Here is a 17684-nt window from a genome sequence, read left to right as displayed (position 1 = left end):
ATTACATTTTGCATGTGTAGCATTTGAAAAGCTGAGCTGAGCTGAGCTTCTGTATTATAACAGTGCTGTCAGTCGAAGAGCCCGAAGGGCCTAGTTTTCAGATCCACACACGCATAGTCTGGAGTGCTGGAGCTGCACCTGCGCAATCAGCCTGATTACAACATGCCAGCAAACTGCGCACACACACAGCTGCAGTGTGATTTAGTCTGTGTGACGTTCACTGGCTGAGAAAGAAAATGCCATTAGCAGAATGTCAGACTGATGAGTTCAAGAATAGATCACAGGCTGCATTCACACTCACTCTGAGTGTGTGCGATTTTGCTTGATGGCATACACATATATGCTTATAAGTCTGTATGTATGTATGTACATGCATATGTGTATGTTTATGTTAATGTAATGTTGATGATGTGGTGTGTTATATCTGTAACAATTTTGTATACTAAATGTCTGCTCTATTGCATGCCATGTAAAGCTTTAGGTGAGGAGTAAAGCAGTGACCAGATAGAGAACAAATATATTTACACAAGCGGAACTGGATGCCTTTTTGACACAATCTGTATTATAGCGCTATTGAGATAAAGGTAATTTGTCTTGCTGGAAATATCTAACTAGAAATATATATGTACAACGTGTTTTTATGCATTATTATTATGCACATACAATTTTTGGCACATACCAACAGTCAGTATGATTAAGGATTAATTTTATCCTCAATTATTATTTTACAATGGGAATGTTATTACATGTGAAAGAACTGATAATGTCAACAGATTTATTCAGAACAGAAATCAGTCATACTTGCTGCATGGACAGATAATTGTTTCCAAACATAAACAATTTAAAACTAAAAACCTATTTACAATTCAAGTTACATATTAATATATGCACCCTTCTTTGAGATAACTTGAACAATTCTCTCATCCATGAACTTGTAAGTCTATATATAGTTTCTGGCAGTATTTAATTTGAGGTTGACAGTATTGCCTCCCAGAGCTGTTGTTTGAAGGTATACTGCCGCCCACCCTCATTGATCTTCATTTTAAGGATGCTCCACAGGTTCTCAATAGGATTGAGGTCAGGGGATGATGGTGGCCACGAAAGGTGACCATGATTTTTTTCTCTTTTTATGCCCATAGCAATCAAGGAATCAATGGTGTTTTTTGTAGCATGGGATGGTGTGTTATCCTGCATGAAATTCATTTTATATCGGAAGGCACGATTCTTCTTTCTATACCGTAGCAGAAAATTGTCTGTTAGGAACTCCACATATCTTGCAGAGGTCATTTTGACACTGTCAGGGACCCTAAAGGGACCTACCATCTCACCTCCCCATATTCCAGCCCAAATCATCACTCTACCACCTCCTTCCTGACGTTAGGGTTAGGGCGTCTTGTTGGTATAGGGTGGCCATTCACCAACCATCCAGAACTCCATCCATCTGGACCATCAAGTGTAGCACGCCATTTGTCCGTGAATAAAACTGATTGACTTCATGTAATTCTGAGCCCACTGCAAATGTTTCTCTTTGTGAGTTTTGGTTAGGAGCAGTCGAAATGCAGCTTTATGCTCAAAGCACAACTGCCAGCCTCTGAAGGATCCTGCATCGAGAGGTTCTTGGGACTCCAGAGATGCCAGCAGCTTCAAAAACCTGTTTGCTGCTCAACAGTGGTTTTTTTATAGCTGCCCTTTAATAATTAATTAATTTGTCTGACAGAAACCTCTCTTAATAAGCCTTTGTCTGATCAAATTCGTATGTGCTGTGGATAACAAATATTTTGACAGTTCGATGATCTCTCTTAAGTTTTCACGATATATCAATTGTTTTCATGCTTGTTGCAAGACATTACACTATTTCACCTTCACAAGATCTTCCTTTCTCCCCATATTGCATGAGAATGTTGACTTGCTTAATAATATTAAACAACCTCTTTATGTAGGTTTCCCTTTAACTAAGTGTAATAACATAAAATCTCAATGATTACGGGAAGAAGGAGACGGGAACCGGCGGATAATTAAACAAAGACTTTAATAATAAAATAAACACAAAACAGCACGACTGTCGCGTACAAATAAAAACCAAACACAAAATAAAATCCAGGCCTGGTCTTCTCTCTTGCCTTCACTGTCATCGCTCCTCTTTTGTATCCTTCCATCTCCTCCGTGGGACTCGAGACCCGGTGAGTGTCGCAGGTGTCGTTCATTTCGATTCACTCCATCGGCTCGGCCCCGCCCCACTCATCACACTAAGCTCACCTGTCCATCTAATTACCTAAACTGTCTAAGATTAGTTACTTAAAAATTAAGATCACTTACTTAAGATCAGTTACTTAAAACATGAAAAATAAAGCAAACACAATTCTTTAAAATAAAACTAAAACCTGGATATTTATTTTAATGAAATCCTACTAATACGGTACTAGCATAATAATTTGGAACACAGTGTACATTAATTCTTTCCTCCCTTTAGTGTTAGTTTTAAGTTGCCATCCACTGCAAGCATTTTTAATCATGTTCACAAATCACAGTGAAAAATCTGGTCATCTGTCAAAAAAAATTTCAGAATTTGTGGATGAATTTCAGAGTTTAGTCAAATCTGAGATGTATCGGATTGCAACAGACAATAATGCGGCAACACTTTAAAGTTTTCATTTGCTAGCATTAGTTTACATGAACTATCAATTAACAATACTATTACAGCATTTATCATTCTTAATTAACGTTAATCTCAACAGTTATTCCGTAATACATTTTTAAGATCAAAAGTTGTATCTTTCAACATTAGTTAATGCTGTGAAGTAACATGAAAGTGAACTAATTAACTAACAAAAACAAAGGTTAATGCTGAAAAAATATTTTCTTCATTGTTAGCTTATGTTACTTAGTGCATTACCAAAGTGTTACCAGTAATATGATCAATCAGGATGTGCTACCATCGCTGTACTAAGATTAAGGTTAGGGTTATTGGGTATTTGTTTCACCATTGTGTGTAGGCAGTCAGCATTGTGATTGAAATGAACGATGGAATCTTTAGAATGGGCTTCGTGCTTAACTGTTTTTTTTGTAATAATAATAGTTGTAATAGTAATAATTCAGTGAGATTTTTGTATACCCAAGGATTCTGACTACATAGAGTGCTCTAGACAGAGCAAGTGAACAGTAATTTCTTGAATTTCATGTGGTAAAAAAATGGTAAAGCAAAAAGGCCTGAGTGAAAAGGGCCAAATAGGGATGGTTTGGTGATTAGGTCTGAGCATCTCCAAAACAGCAAGTCTTGTACGAGGTTTCCAGAGTGCAGTTGTTAAGGCTTACCAAAAGTGATGCAAGGAAGGGAAGCATGATTGTTTCCATGCTTTTAAAATAAGATTTTCAACAAGATACAAGGGCGTCAGAAAGGTCAAACACTCTCGCTAGGTAATGGGGTCAGGCTCTGTTCCAATTCATCCCAAAGTTGCTCAGTAGGCTTTCATGCCAGAGTTTTTTATTGGCCAATTAAGTTCTTCCACGCTAGACACAGTAATTTAATTTATATGGACCTTACTTTATAGATACATGCATTGTCATGTTGTAAAAAGACCCTCCTCAAACTGTTGCAACACAGTTGGAAGCACATAAATCTCTAAAATGTCGTTGTGTGATCTAGCATTAAGATGTGTCATTACTGGAATAGACAAAGCCATTATTCAGAAGTGGATATCCACATACTTTTGGCCACATAGTGTACTTTTATGTTCAAGATAGCTAATCCATCATACATCATGCCTCTGAGGGAAAGACCTAAGACTGCAGTTCTCTTAAGAGAGCTATGAAATATTTACTCTTAGAGGAAGACAAATATGCTAGCAATGTTTATTTTGCAGTGGTGGCCCAAGGGAAGAGCACAGAGTTTTTTTTCCCCCTCCATTTTCTTGATTATCTGATTGCTTATCGACTTGACCCTCCTTTTTCATACTAGTTTTCTGAGAGTTTCAACATATATCATATATAACAGAACCATAATATGGACTTAAAGTTCTCATTTTGTTCTCAACTTGACTGAAATTCTATTACTTTGCATATACATGTAATGTATATGTATACTCAGTTACATTACAGTACATGAATAATCATGTACCATAAACTAAATTAAATATTACTTTAATTTTTAATTTGTTTTTATGAGCTAATGATGAGTTAAGGCTTATACTAATGAACTAATCTTAATTATGACATGACTCATACAACTTGTGTGTAAAACATATTGACTATACATGTATGTTTGTTAGCTAATGTACTGTATTAGCTCATTTAAGTAATATTTAATTTAGGTATTAGTATATGATTATTCATATATATATATAAGAATTAGTACTACTGTTAAATTAGTACTACTGTATTACTGTTATTGTAAAATGTTACAGCATTTTTTTCTCCCTCTCCACACACATCTGGTATTGATTTTTTATTTATTTAAAAAAAAAATTATATGTGTTGCTTTCTTTCCTATTTTCCAGTAGACATTTAGTCAATGTGTCCACATTCACTTTCACACACCTATGTTTGAGCTGTGCCCGGCAAGAGATTTCCTGATCCTGTCTTGTTGTTTTTTATTTCCTTTTTGACTGATGTATTGTTACTATTATATTTTCTTGTAATATTTTCACCCTGTTTGATGTTCTTGAATTTTGAATTTATTTTTCTTGGCAGAAGTAGGTGACACTTTAATGACCCAACATGTCTCTGTGTTCTTTAAATTAATTTGTTCTTTCAATTTAAAATCTCTTTATTGCAATGACATTACACATAATGTCATTGCAATAAAGTGATTTTAAATTTAATGAAAAAATTAATAAATTAATTTAAATAGAAGCAAACACAAAACCATGTTGGGTCATTAAATTGTAGGGCGCCTCCTACCTGTCAAACAGAAGTAGTTCAGGCACTGAGGTTGTAAATGTTGATATTTCCATTTTCAGATGGTGTGTGTTAGAGTTGTAGTCTGGCAATGTCTATTTCACAGACTAAAGTCTCTGAACAGGTCATCCACTATTTATCTGTATTCTATATATGCATAGCTTTTTATTGTAGCTCCATGTGTTTCATTGTGTTCAGTGACAAATGTTAGTGGCACACCACATGTTTGCATTTGCCTTGTTGGTTTTGAAATTTTAGATATTCAAAGTCTAACCTTTTTGTGGGTTAACGTAAGTAAAGGAAATGTGTGGCAGGTATTTGTGTGTGTGTGTGTGTGTGTGTGTGTGTGTGTGTGTGTGTGTGTGTGTGTGTGTGTGCGCGCGCGCGCGCTTATATAAAGTAGCACACTAAACCAAACAAACAGTTATGAAAAGCTGATCTGGAGTGTTTTGTACACTGATCATGATACTTCATGTCCAGTTTCTAACATTCATAGTCAATGTATAGTGCATAGTAATTATTTAAAGCCACTTCTTAATTATTATGTCACAGTTCAGAGTTTATGTGGAGTAACATTACCCTGAGACTTCAGCGTTACCACCTGCCCTCTATTATTTACATGTGTTTTATTGTATTGTTTTATTAATTCATGTTCTGATGTCGTGTCTTATTTGGCATGTTGTGTTGCAGTGGGGGAAGGCAAGAATATGATTCCAATGGACCCAAATGGATTGTCTGATCCATATGTAAAACTCAAGTTGATTCCAGACCCTAAAAATGAGACAAAACAGAAAACGAAAACCATCCGTTCTACTCTGAATCCGGCTTGGAACGAGTCATTTACATTGTGAGTTGCAAAATTGTATTACATCCTAATATTTAGGATTAATGTGTCATTGATGTTAGTTTTACTGTATGTGCATAAACATTCTTTATTAATGTTTTTTTAGTGTTTTAATGTTTCCAAAATGGTATCACTTGCTCTATAAAATCTACTCTTCCATATAGGTCTACTGTAGCATTAGTTTTAATAAATGGCTTCATATTCATTAGATAATTTTTCAACTGATGGCACAATCATTTTATATAACCCTGATTAATTTTGATGAGATCACTGTGCTTCCTGATAAATCAGAGCCAGATTCATTCAAAGGAGGACAGTACAATTCACAGCATAATGACATGCATATGAATAACCCCTCAAAATGAAAACTTTCAAAATAAAAACTATTTATAGTGACTTCCTTAGAGTAGGTTTATGTTCAAATCGATATTAGGTCTTAAGTTCAAATCAATGAATGTATAATAGATGTGGGGTCACATTTAATAGACATGATGACATGATCTGTACTATATGATGCTATTATAATTCATCCCCCAATCCATACCTTTTTATTAGGTGAAGGATTGTTTTTAATGGGCTGAATGCTGATGCCATTTCTATAGTGTGGAAGCAGCCAAAGTGATAGATGGCAAAAAAAAGCACCGTTTATGTGCACACATGCAATCACATATTATCCATTCAAACATACTTAAGCAAAAAAAATTTTTGCAATTGATACAGATGCATCTGCACATGTGGATGATGATGATATCGTAAATAAAAATGAAATATTTAAAGGTACACTATCTAACTTTTGGTGCTCTAGTTGTTAATAAAGTAAACTGCATGCTTCTTGCAAAGAACATTGTAGCCGTAGCTACTTCTCTCTGTTTATGGATATGAAGGTCATGCAGGTACTAGGCTTCTCCAGCAGGGATTGTCCCGACAGTTCTAAAATAGTCTGAATATATAAATATGAATATATAAACACTTATTATAGGCTCTTAAGTCTCCATAGTGATTCCGGATTAGACAAAAACACAGTTTGGTTTCATGACAGTTTGGTTTCATCAGATTTGTTAATTTGGGAGAAAATAAAAGTTACCTAGTGCACCTTTAAAATTCAAAAAGGAGAAATGAATAATATTTATGGAAAAGTTTGCTTATATTTTTAATAACCAATGTATCGTGTTCATAGTGGCCATAATATGGCTTGCATGCAGACAGTGTGACTATTTATAAAGCTGAGGGTCACCATTTAGGTGTGAGATCATGTTACCCTTTTGAAGGATTTTTTTTTTGTGAGCCCTGAACTTTATTGTAATACCTTCAGTATTAATGTCTATACATATTTAGGCTATTTGGTTTGTGTTTTCATGTCAATATTTACAATGAAAATGATATAGTTAATAGTTACTGTAAAAGACAAAAAAAAATCTATGTTTAGCCTCGCTTGAGTTTTCATCTGAATATGCAGCTGGAAATCCCTGCTTTATTATATGAAGCTATCGAATATTTTAGTAATCGAGTATTTTACAAAAAATTCTATCGATTAATCGAGTAATCGGATAAAATGTGTTTTTGCTTAATTAAAGTGCAATATTAATTATACAAGAGAAAATATGACTCCTGGGTCTCTTAAAATGAACAACTAAGTTTCCTTTTTTAGAAAAAAAAATATTTTTACTTTTTAAATGCATAAAATGCAATGCATACATCAAAAATAAACATTTAATTATTACCCATTGTTTCTCTGTCTGTACTTGTACTGTGAACAATGACAATAAAGTTGACAGATGAAGTAAACACATGATAGGTAAAAATTGATAGCCTGAATGCACTGTAAGTCGCTTTGGATAAAAGCGTCTGCCAAATGCATAAATTTAATTTAATTTTAATTTAAGTGCATTTAAGTGCCATTCAGTTTGGGGTTTAAAATAAAGCATTTTCTGAGATGCACATTAAACACATAAAACATTAATTTAATTTATCTTTTAATTATTAAAAATTAAGCAAACTTAACTTTTTGGTAAACAAATGGGATTTACTATTAAAAATAAAAAATGGAAGAAATGTTGTGTGATTAAACCTTAAAAAAAACGGACTTTTATTTTGACGGGTTGACGTACCTGACGTACCTTTACAGTTCTGTGTATGTGATGCGGCGCTAGTTTTACTCAAATCAAACGGTCAAATCCTCATGAAGTGACTGTCAGAGCAGTTTTGGAAATGTTGTTCATATGTTCACTTCCATATTTAGTGAGACCGCAGACGCTGAAATCACCGGAGCGCCACGCGCGCTTCAGTGCGTGTGACAAAAAGCTAGTCGCGTTTCTGCTCCATTCATTAACAGAGACATGCAGAACATGCAGGATTCATATTTAAATAGACTGTTCCGGCTTAATATTTACAGATATTAGTCCATATCGTGATTTAATGTAAGTGCAATGAACTATTTTTGATTAATTCATTCAAAATTTGGCAAATTCCTTGCCATTCCGCGTTAAACTGTAAAAATCAGTTTTTATGACTGGATTCCGCTATTCCCTCCGCGTTTTCTGCATCGCGGAAATCATAGGGCCCTAGTTGTGGTATGCCAACTCTATCTTGCAATGGACACACACCACGACCTTCTCTTTACGTTTGCCCGCGCCCTCAAATCAAAACACTGCTGACTCCTTGCAGTATGTGACTTCGGATGCAGCGCTTGTGTCTCCTTCCGCTTTTTGGGTGACGTAAACGCGTTGTGTCACATAAAAAAAAATCACTGCGAAAGTACCTGACGTGAGATTTAAGATAAATTAAAAGAGGCTTCGAAGCAGAGGAATTTGCCTCGATCATTTTTTGTAATCGAGTTACTTGAGTTACTCGAGGAATCGTTTCAGCCCTAGTGTTAATGCAATGCTTCATCCTGGTCCGTGTGTGTGTGATTGTCTGTTCCAGTAAACTGAAGCCAACAGATAAGGACCGTCGGCTGTCTGTGGAGGTGTGGGACTGGGACAGAACCACCCGTAATGATTTCATGGGCTCAATGTCTTTTGGTGTATCTGAGCTCATGAAATCCTCAGTGTGTGGATGGTAAGGATTTGTCTCTTTCTCACTGTAAAGGAAAAAGGTTTGGTCACTTGTTCAGCAGTCATTTCCTGCTGTTATTATATACTGTATGTCTCATTAGTTAAAAACCAACATCAAAGCCCCATAAAGGAAGTGCAGTATATTATAAGCCTTCTGAAGCTAGCTTTGTGTGACAAAGAGACCAATTTGATGTTGTTGTTCACATAAACTTTTCCAAAATTATTTTACATTTAGTTGTAAAAATGGCACAACACTGCATATATATATATAAGACTAACTGGCAGCGGGGAAGACTGCAAGTGGTGTGGGCGGGCTAGTTACCCCGACCATAGGCCTTGGCCTTAGGCCAACCCGAACTAACTACGAGTTCAGTTAAGAATCAACAGCCCAGTGATCCTCCGAGAGGTGGGCTGGGAGAAGGGCCAACTAGGACAGAATACACGGTATTGAACACTGCACTCGCAGATGAGAAAAAAAGGGCACAGAGCCAGGTTGAGCACCACAGTGCTAATAAGCCCAATGTGGCCGACGGTTATTGGACATCAGAAAATCAAAACACAATTTGCCTGATGAGTTCCAAAACCTCAGAAAGGACACCCATAAGAGAAGATGGAAGGAAAGAAGGAGAACCAGGAAGGAAAAAGCCAATTCTGTGAGCAAAGACCAAGAATGAAAAAGACCAAGAACGAAGCACCATGGAGTAAGCTGGATGATGACTTGGAAAGAATGCTCATAAACAATATCAAAGGGAATGTAGAGAGCAACGTTAGTCTCATTTGCGAGACTATCCACGTCAAATGCCTCCAGAGATTTGGTGAAGCAAGGAGGAAGACGCCCAAGCCAAAAGCTATGAGCAGAAGGGAAAGGGAAATTCTGCAGCTTGTGTAAGAAAGGCAGCAGAATATGAGAAGGAAAATTCTTAAAGTCCTGTTGAATCAAATTAAGAGTCGGTTGGCTTCACTTAGAAGGGTAGCTCTCATTAGAAAGTGGAGGAGGATGAAAGAGATCCAGCATTCAAGATTCCTAAAAGACCCTTTCAAGGTTGCAAGAGACATGCTCGAAGAGAAGAAGATTGGTTCATTGGCAATGGAAAAGAAGACCTTGAGGAGTCTTCTTCTCTACCAATGTCAGTCATCTTGAGCAACCTTTGGAGATTTCCCCAAGCCAGGTTAAGTTTCATTATTTGATCAATTTATGACACATTTTCCAGCCCAGTTAACCTGCTACATTGGTTTGGGATTGAAGAAATCTGCAGCTTGTGCAATGCAGCTCAGGGAACCCTCCACTATATTTTGTGTGGGTGTAAAATTACTTTGGCTCAGGGTCCCTACACGTTGCATCATGACCAGTTGTTACAGAAGCTGGCAGAATACACAGAAAGAGCCACGATGATAATCTGGAAGCAACAGCAGGATCCAGCTTAGTGGCGTAGAGCAGTGGCCGTCTTAATCTCAAAGGAAAGGGATTCATCTGTCATCAGTCAGTTTAGGAGCATTTTACTCTTGAACGTGGAAGGAAAGCTTTTCTTCTCAGTGATTGCCAAGCGTCTGACCAAGTTCCTCCTCTGTAACAATTAAATTGATAAAAGTCGTCAGAAGGCAGGTGTCTTAGGTTTCTCAGGGTGCTCAGAGCATGCAGCATTAATCTGGGACCAAATCCAGTCCACAAAAAAGGACAAGAAATATCTTCATGTTATCTGGCTGGATTTGGAGAACGACTACGGCTGTGTTCCACATCAGTTGATTGATTTTGCCCTGGACTACTTCTATTTGCCTAGAAGTGTTATAAACATTATTCAAAGCTATGTCATTAATTACTGTATGTGATTACACAACCATTTGGCAGAAACTTGGCAAGGGAATAGCTATGGATGTTCAATATCCCCCATTCTATTCACAGGAGCCTTTGATGTAATCTTGATCAGAGCAAGGTCCATGGCAAGGGGAGCACAAAATAGTGCTGGAATTTGGTTGCCGCCACTTCGATGCTTCATGGACGACATCACAATCCTGCTTCAGACAGTGGCTTGCACAACGCTGCTCATCAAGATGCTGGAGGAGCTGCTGAGTTGGGCCGGAATGAGAATCAAGATAGCCAAGTCTTGTAGGGCAAGCGAGTGGATACAGTGGCAGGGGAGAGGATCCCAGTGCTCTCTAAGCAACCAATAAGATGTTTGGGCAGAGAGTACTCAGCTGAGCTCTCAGACAAGCATTTGGCAACTACAGTAATAACTCAGCTGAAAGATGGCCTTAAGAGAATTGATCAGAGCTACCTTCCTGGCAAATACAAACTTTGGTGCTATCAGTTTACTCTTTACCAATGTGCGATGTGGCCACTGAAGATGTGTGAAATAACAGCAACAACAGTGGCAAAGCTGGAGGCTATTTCAAATAGCTATATCCATAAGTGGCTTTGTGTGCCACAATGTTTTTCAGATTTAGCACTGTTTGGAAGAAATGCTCTTCAGCTTCCAGTAAATAGCATCTCAATTGGGTACAGGCTGGAGAAGACCAGGCTTTTACTCAAGCTTAAGCAATCATGTGACTATTTTGTCCAAAACGCTGGTGCAAATGTTCAGACCGATAGGAAGTGGAAGGCAGAGGAATGTGTCGATAACGCCATTGCCAACCTGAAGCACCAAGAGGTGGTTGGAAAAACCTAGAAGGGAAGACAGGGTCTTGGCTGAGGTGAGCCATGTAAATTTTGGTCAATGGAATCAACAAAGGAGCAAAAAAATTTAGTGGTCACAGAAGTGATGAGATTGGAAGAGGAAAAACTTCTTGTGAAAGCTGTCAAGGCCAACAAGGCCAGTGTACAAAATGGGCTGACATCTTACCTGTCAGCTGGAGCAACCTTTGAAGAATTCCCCAAGAGAGGTTATTAAGTTTCATAATTTGATCAATTTATGACACATTTCCCAGTCAAGTTAACCTGGCACAGTGGTTTGGGGCTGAAGAAATCTGCAGCTTGTGGAGTGCAGCTAAGGGGAACCCTTCACCATATTTTGTGTGGGCGTAAAATTGCTTTGGCACAGGGTCGCTACAGGTGGCGTCATGACCAGTTGTTACAGAAGTTGGCAGAATACACAGAAAGAGCAAGGATGATGGCAGCCAGGAGGCATCAGAGCCTTAAGAGTCAGCCTGTCCAATTTATAACAGCAGGTCAGATAAGCACAGGACTTCAATCCTGGCTAGTGGAAGTAACTGGTCATTACGAGTAGACCTGGACAGGCGGCCACAATTCCCCGCTTCTATTGTGCAAACCAAATTGAGACCAGACCTTTTGGCATGGTCCGAGATGAGCAAACAGGTAATGTTAGTGGAGCTGACAGTGCCTTGGGAGGGTGCAGTTCACAGGACATACGAGCAAAAAAAGTCACAGTATGCAGACCTGGTAGCAGAATGCCAGAGAAAATGAGAGAGCAACAACTTACCCAGTGAAGATAGGCTGCTGTGGCCATGTGGCCCAGTCGACCATCTTCTTCCTGAGAGACATCGGCTTCAGCTCTGGCAATGTGAGGAAGGATGTAAAAGACCTTGTCGACGAGGCAGAGAAAGGAAGCTTTTGGCTTTGGCTTAGGAGGAATGATACGTGTTGGGGTATGGAGAAGTTTCAAGGCATAGGAACCCGAGATCTAAATCCGCAGAGCGCAGCAGGGAGACATCCCTGTCCGCTACCCCACCACCCTGAAATGTTCTGAGAATAAAGGGGCCAAACATCAGTGAAGGGTGGCTCCCAGCTGATGACCCTGCGGCTGGTAATCTGGCACTGGCGGAACAATGCCCAGAAGGACTTACAACATGTTACTAATTATATAATTACATTATTTGGAGAAAAAAATCAATATTGTTTACAGACTCTAAACGGAATGAATACTTAATAGGTAAACAGACCTATATGGACTTAACATGTGCTTTAATGAATACCATAAATCTGCAATCATAACTTGTGCCATATCTTTATCTGTGATACAGGTATAAAATTTTAAACCAGGATGAGGGGGAGTACTACAATGTGCCAATTCCAGATGAAGATGATGAGGATACTGAGCTCCGACAGAAGTTTGAGGTGACTCTTTTATTACCCTTGTGTACAAAAATCCCAAATCTCTCCTGTGTTTCTTTAGAGAATTCAACCTGAGCTGAACTATCAGTAAATTAATTAATGGCTCTTACAGAACACCAATTGCTAACAATAAGCTTTTGTTAATTAATTAAACTGAATCATTCTTTATAGAATAATTGCTTTGTCTTTAATGACTAGGTAAGATGAGCAGGTTGAAAAACACAATCAATAAATTATTAGAGTGACCCTCAGGCCTAAAGCCTCCTGAGCGACACCGCAAATATTTAGTGGGAAATACCTTGTTATTATTTCCGGAACAACATGCTGTAACTTTCAGGTTGTATATCTGTTTAGCATGTTAGCTGAAGATGTAATGTTTCATTGGAAACATGATTAGGATATATTAATGTAAATCTACTTGTAGCTTTCCTGAGACACTTACTGTAGATGCTTGTACACATAGAAATACATTATAGCTGCCTTGGAGATGGTTATGTCTGTGACCCATAAAAACCCAAAAAACACTAGATGAGAAACTCATTACCACACCAGTCACCATCGGCTATAAGAATCAGTTTTCTCGTAATTCCTTTTTTTGCCAAATGATGGCAGTCATAACCTTTCTTGTTATTTTTTCCTGTTTGTAGATTATGTACAAGTCCTACCTGCACCTGGTACAATAGTTTCTGTTTATCAGTTGCAGGAAATCATCATACAGTGTCCTCCATAAGTATTGGAACAGTAAAGACAAAATTGTTCTGTTTGCTGTGGAGTCAAGAAATCTGTAAATATGATTAAAAGATAAATATGAGGCAAAACTGTACCACATTCTGTAGTTTTGTTGCATATTCTTTTAATCATATTTGCAAATGTCTTGACTCCACAGCAGAAAAAGCAATTTTGTCTTTACTGGTCCAATACTTATGGAGGGCACTGTATATAGATTGTAAAGTTTCATTAAGTGTTGTGGGTTAAATGTAGCCATAGCCTTTTAAGTGGACAAAGCAATGGAATGGAATATATAGAAATATAATTTGGGGGCAAAATGGCTAATAAAAATAAAGTGTTGAAATAATAAAATATAGATTTTTATTATTATTATTTCATATAAGATTTCAATTGTCAGTGTCGTCACTAGCTGAACTTTTTTTCTTACTAAGGCTGACAACACATTCCTTTAAGGTTTAAATCAGTTTTAGTGCATGCAGTGTTCCTGTTGGATTTCTTTTTTCACAAGCTTCACTTATTAGTAAGTCAGATAAGAATTCAATTCAAAATGTATAAGCAGCTGTTTATTATGCCACCCACTTTCATTTTTGATCAGTGCATTTGAAAGACCTCAGAAGACAGAAGATTTAATCAAAAACAGTCGGCAGGTGAGAAACCCCCTACTGAAAGTTAGTTCTTATGAGTTGGCTAGTGAGACACCCCATTTACCCAGGCTTTCTCAATTTCAACCACATACTGAGTAGTCATAAATGAAGTCGAATGAAAAAAGTGGCCGTGACTTTGGGTGAGAAAATTAGATAAAATATTGTCTTTTCCTTATCACACATATGTGTGTTACATGTATGCATGTGTATCTCTGCTTACTCCTCTCATATGGTTTCAGGATCAGACATTAGAGGGCCTTGAGCAGGTGCGTGTCAGCAGCAGTGTGCCAATATGTGTGTGTTGACTGGCTGGCTGGTTTCATGCCCTTTTTATCTGCATCAATTTTTTATTAAATTGTCATGACATTAATCCAGCTTCTTTTTGAAGTATGTGAGTGTGTGAAGATCTCTTGCAAAGAGTACTTTTTGTGTGTGCCTGGGGCAGTGATAGATTCCAATAGTTAAATAGAGGTAATAGAGGTATGCATAGTTGTGGGAATTAATTTTGCTTTAGGGAGACATACCATTTTTGATGCAAAATACACTTGCACTCTGACCCAACAGCTCCGCAATTGTCAAAAAAAGCCCAATGTAATTTTTTAACCTTCTGGTCTTCCTCACTTATACTGTTGATCCTTGGTGGTATAAACAAAAACAAAAAAAAAGCATAACATTTTGTTTAATGAAAAGAATGTACTATATTATATTTCTGTTGTACTCTATTATATTACTATTATACTATATTATACTATAATATTTGTTTGTGGTATTTTGAGACAATTTCATGGTACTACATAACATTCAACTCTAAATTATGAGCCATTTATTTCTATTTAAAATACAAAATTATTCATATTATTTTCATGAAATATAGTCAGTTAAAAAAAGAGCAAAATATTTAAAATCCAGTGCATGGAAGGCAGATTATTGCCATTTGGTGGGAAAGAACATTATGTGTTCAAAATAAAAAATTGTGTTTACATAATATATGTGTGTACTGTGTATATTTATATGTATATATGAATACACACAAGCATGTATATATCTAAGAAATATTTACATATATATAGTAATGTGGGAGCGTGACAATGGAGATGAGGATCCAGATGCAGCCTTAATCCAAAGAGTGTTCACAACAGGCAGGATCAAACAACAGCAAATAGGTACAATCCAGGATGAGACAAAAGAGTAACCCAATAAATAGGCGAAGGTCTGGTCAGGCAGTAAACGATCAGAAACAAGGTATACAGTCAAGGGATCAAAACCGGCAAAGACAAGAAAACAGGGAAACTAGGAAAACACAGGAACTTGGGAGTGCTACAGTTTATACAATACTCAGCAATCTATATGAGTGTGCAAGCTTTATAGTCCTCCTAGTATGTGACCGCTGTAAACTGATGAGTCCAGGCAAAGAATTATGGGAAATGGAGTCTGGGATTGAGGGGCATAGGTATGGGATGGAGTGCCCTCTCATGAGCTCATGGGCACTCCAGCTGATAATTGTAACGTGTGTGTACATATATATATATATATATATATACACATATTTGATATACATATATATACATATCAATTTGACTATTATGGCTATGTTTTATTTTGTTATTAAGAGTATTTTTAGAGATAATTACTTACTGGATTTATTTCATTTGGATATATTTATTATTGCAATGTCTATTTCACCATGCCTGATCTTTAAATTATACCACCCCCCAAAAATTGCTCTGTATTTTTGTATTTTTCAAATGCCCCATTCATTTACTTTGGCATTCATTTTTATTATAAAGATCTCAAGTTGAACTATATTTTATTAAGACCATTTATAATTTTTTTTTGTAATTATATCCACATATTTATTTTGTGTTCATATAGAAAGTACAAAAAAAGTCTCAAATGTTATACCATTCTGTTGAAATACAAAAATTTTATTTTATTTATTCATTTATTTATTAACTTTTTTTTTTGTCTAAAATGACAGAAACCCGCCTAAGGGTTAAAGCAGCCCTTCTCTCACAATTGGGACTAATGAAGGCCCTTTATTAGAACAAACTGTAAGTGTATTTGTAGAGTGTAACCATGTTTTAAATGGCACAGCATGGGGAAAATGTTCTACCTGATGAGGTAGCTGAGATTTGACAAATCTGAAGATGTGAGATATGAAAACACATGTTTTATGAGTCTTTCAGCTTTTTTCTTATCAATGATGTCTAAAAAAAATGTAATCTGGAGTTTAAGTCAGCCTCTATCACAGTGATGTTGTGCCAATGATCTTTGTTGGCAACCTTAAAGGGGAAAATCACCACCAGGAGCACAAAGGGACAGTTTATATCATTGCTCAGTAAAGCTGAAAACGTGACATTTTCACTTTAAAATAAAGATTAAAAAAAATAAAATTAAATAAAATTAAACAGTGATGATATTATAATATAATAGGCTAATAAAGCATTATAACGTTTAATTATTCATCATATTAATGTGTAACGTTACAGTTATTTAAAATATCACCATGATGGCAGTGCTTGAAATGTGCTTCGTTTCTGTAGCAGCCAGTATTTTAGATTAGCTCTTTTAATGTTTTTTAATATTTAAAGAAGTGTCCATAATGCCATAAGAAAATAGATGAGAAAAGAGGATTATTGTCTACAGTAATGTTATTGTGTCTACATACAGGTATAGCTTTGTGTGCTACGGGCATCCTGAGTTCGAATCCCAGCTTGAGGACCTTTCCCGATCCCTCCCCACTCTCTCTCTCTCCCAATTTGCTTCCTGTCAACTCTAAACTATCCTATCACAATAAAAAAAGAGGTTTATTGTTAATAGGTATTTGTATAATTAATAGAAACGCCTAAATACTTAGTACATATCAAATTAACTATAATAACAGACAAATCAATAGTGACCATGTAATAAAAACAGTTACACTTCTGTGGTGCGATATTACTGTCGGAACCAATATTGTATATTCGGCACAGCATCATCTTTTATTTTCAGCCTTTCTGAAAATTCTGCGTTGAATTATACCTTTGTAAACGAATCCGTGGTAAATTGAAGTGAAAATTGAACTGAGGTGGTCTGGAACTTCATAAAAAATAAAGGTCATCGACTGTGTTAAGACTGTATCTTTAAAAAATAGTTTGACCAACTGGCAGTGAGGCAAGAGATAATCAGTCTCACTTTTCTGAATAAAATTTGGTCAATCTACATTTTTGTAACTGACTTTAAAAATGTATGACCATTCAAGAAGAAAACGAATTAGAGGGCTATCTTCTTTATACTTAGTCTCTGTAGTTTATGCAACCAGCCTCAGAAGGAAAGTAAAGCAAAGACTGTGTTTTTCCACAACTTTTCATCTTTATCATATGATTTCTATGTTTGCCTTTCTCGTTGTTTACAGACTGTGTGCATGAATAGGTGGGCTAGGTTAAACAGGCAGTGATGTAGAAGCAGGCGTTGAT

The 17684-nt window shown here is 36.7% G+C and overlaps 1 protein-coding gene across 1 annotated transcript in view; it reads left to right on the top strand.

The window, feature by feature from the left end:
* The window catches only part of LOC132151997 (protein kinase C alpha type), a 132356-nt gene that overhangs the window by 91968 nt on the left and 22704 nt on the right, over positions 1-17684 (top strand). The window contains exons 6-8 of the mRNA XM_059560600.1: positions 5584-5740; positions 8660-8794; positions 12766-12859. Of these exons, the coding sequence (XP_059416583.1) occupies positions 5584-5740; positions 8660-8794; positions 12766-12859 (386 nt within the window). The remainder of the gene's footprint in view (positions 1-5583; positions 5741-8659; positions 8795-12765; positions 12860-17684) is intronic.

Source organism: Carassius carassius, chromosome 10 (assembly GCF_963082965.1).
Source record: "Carassius carassius chromosome 10, fCarCar2.1, whole genome shotgun sequence".
Lineage (NCBI taxonomy): Eukaryota > Metazoa > Chordata > Actinopteri > Cypriniformes > Cyprinidae > Carassius > Carassius carassius.
The sequence above is the reverse complement of the archived record's forward strand: the minus strand, read 5'-3'. Positions and strand labels throughout refer to the sequence as shown.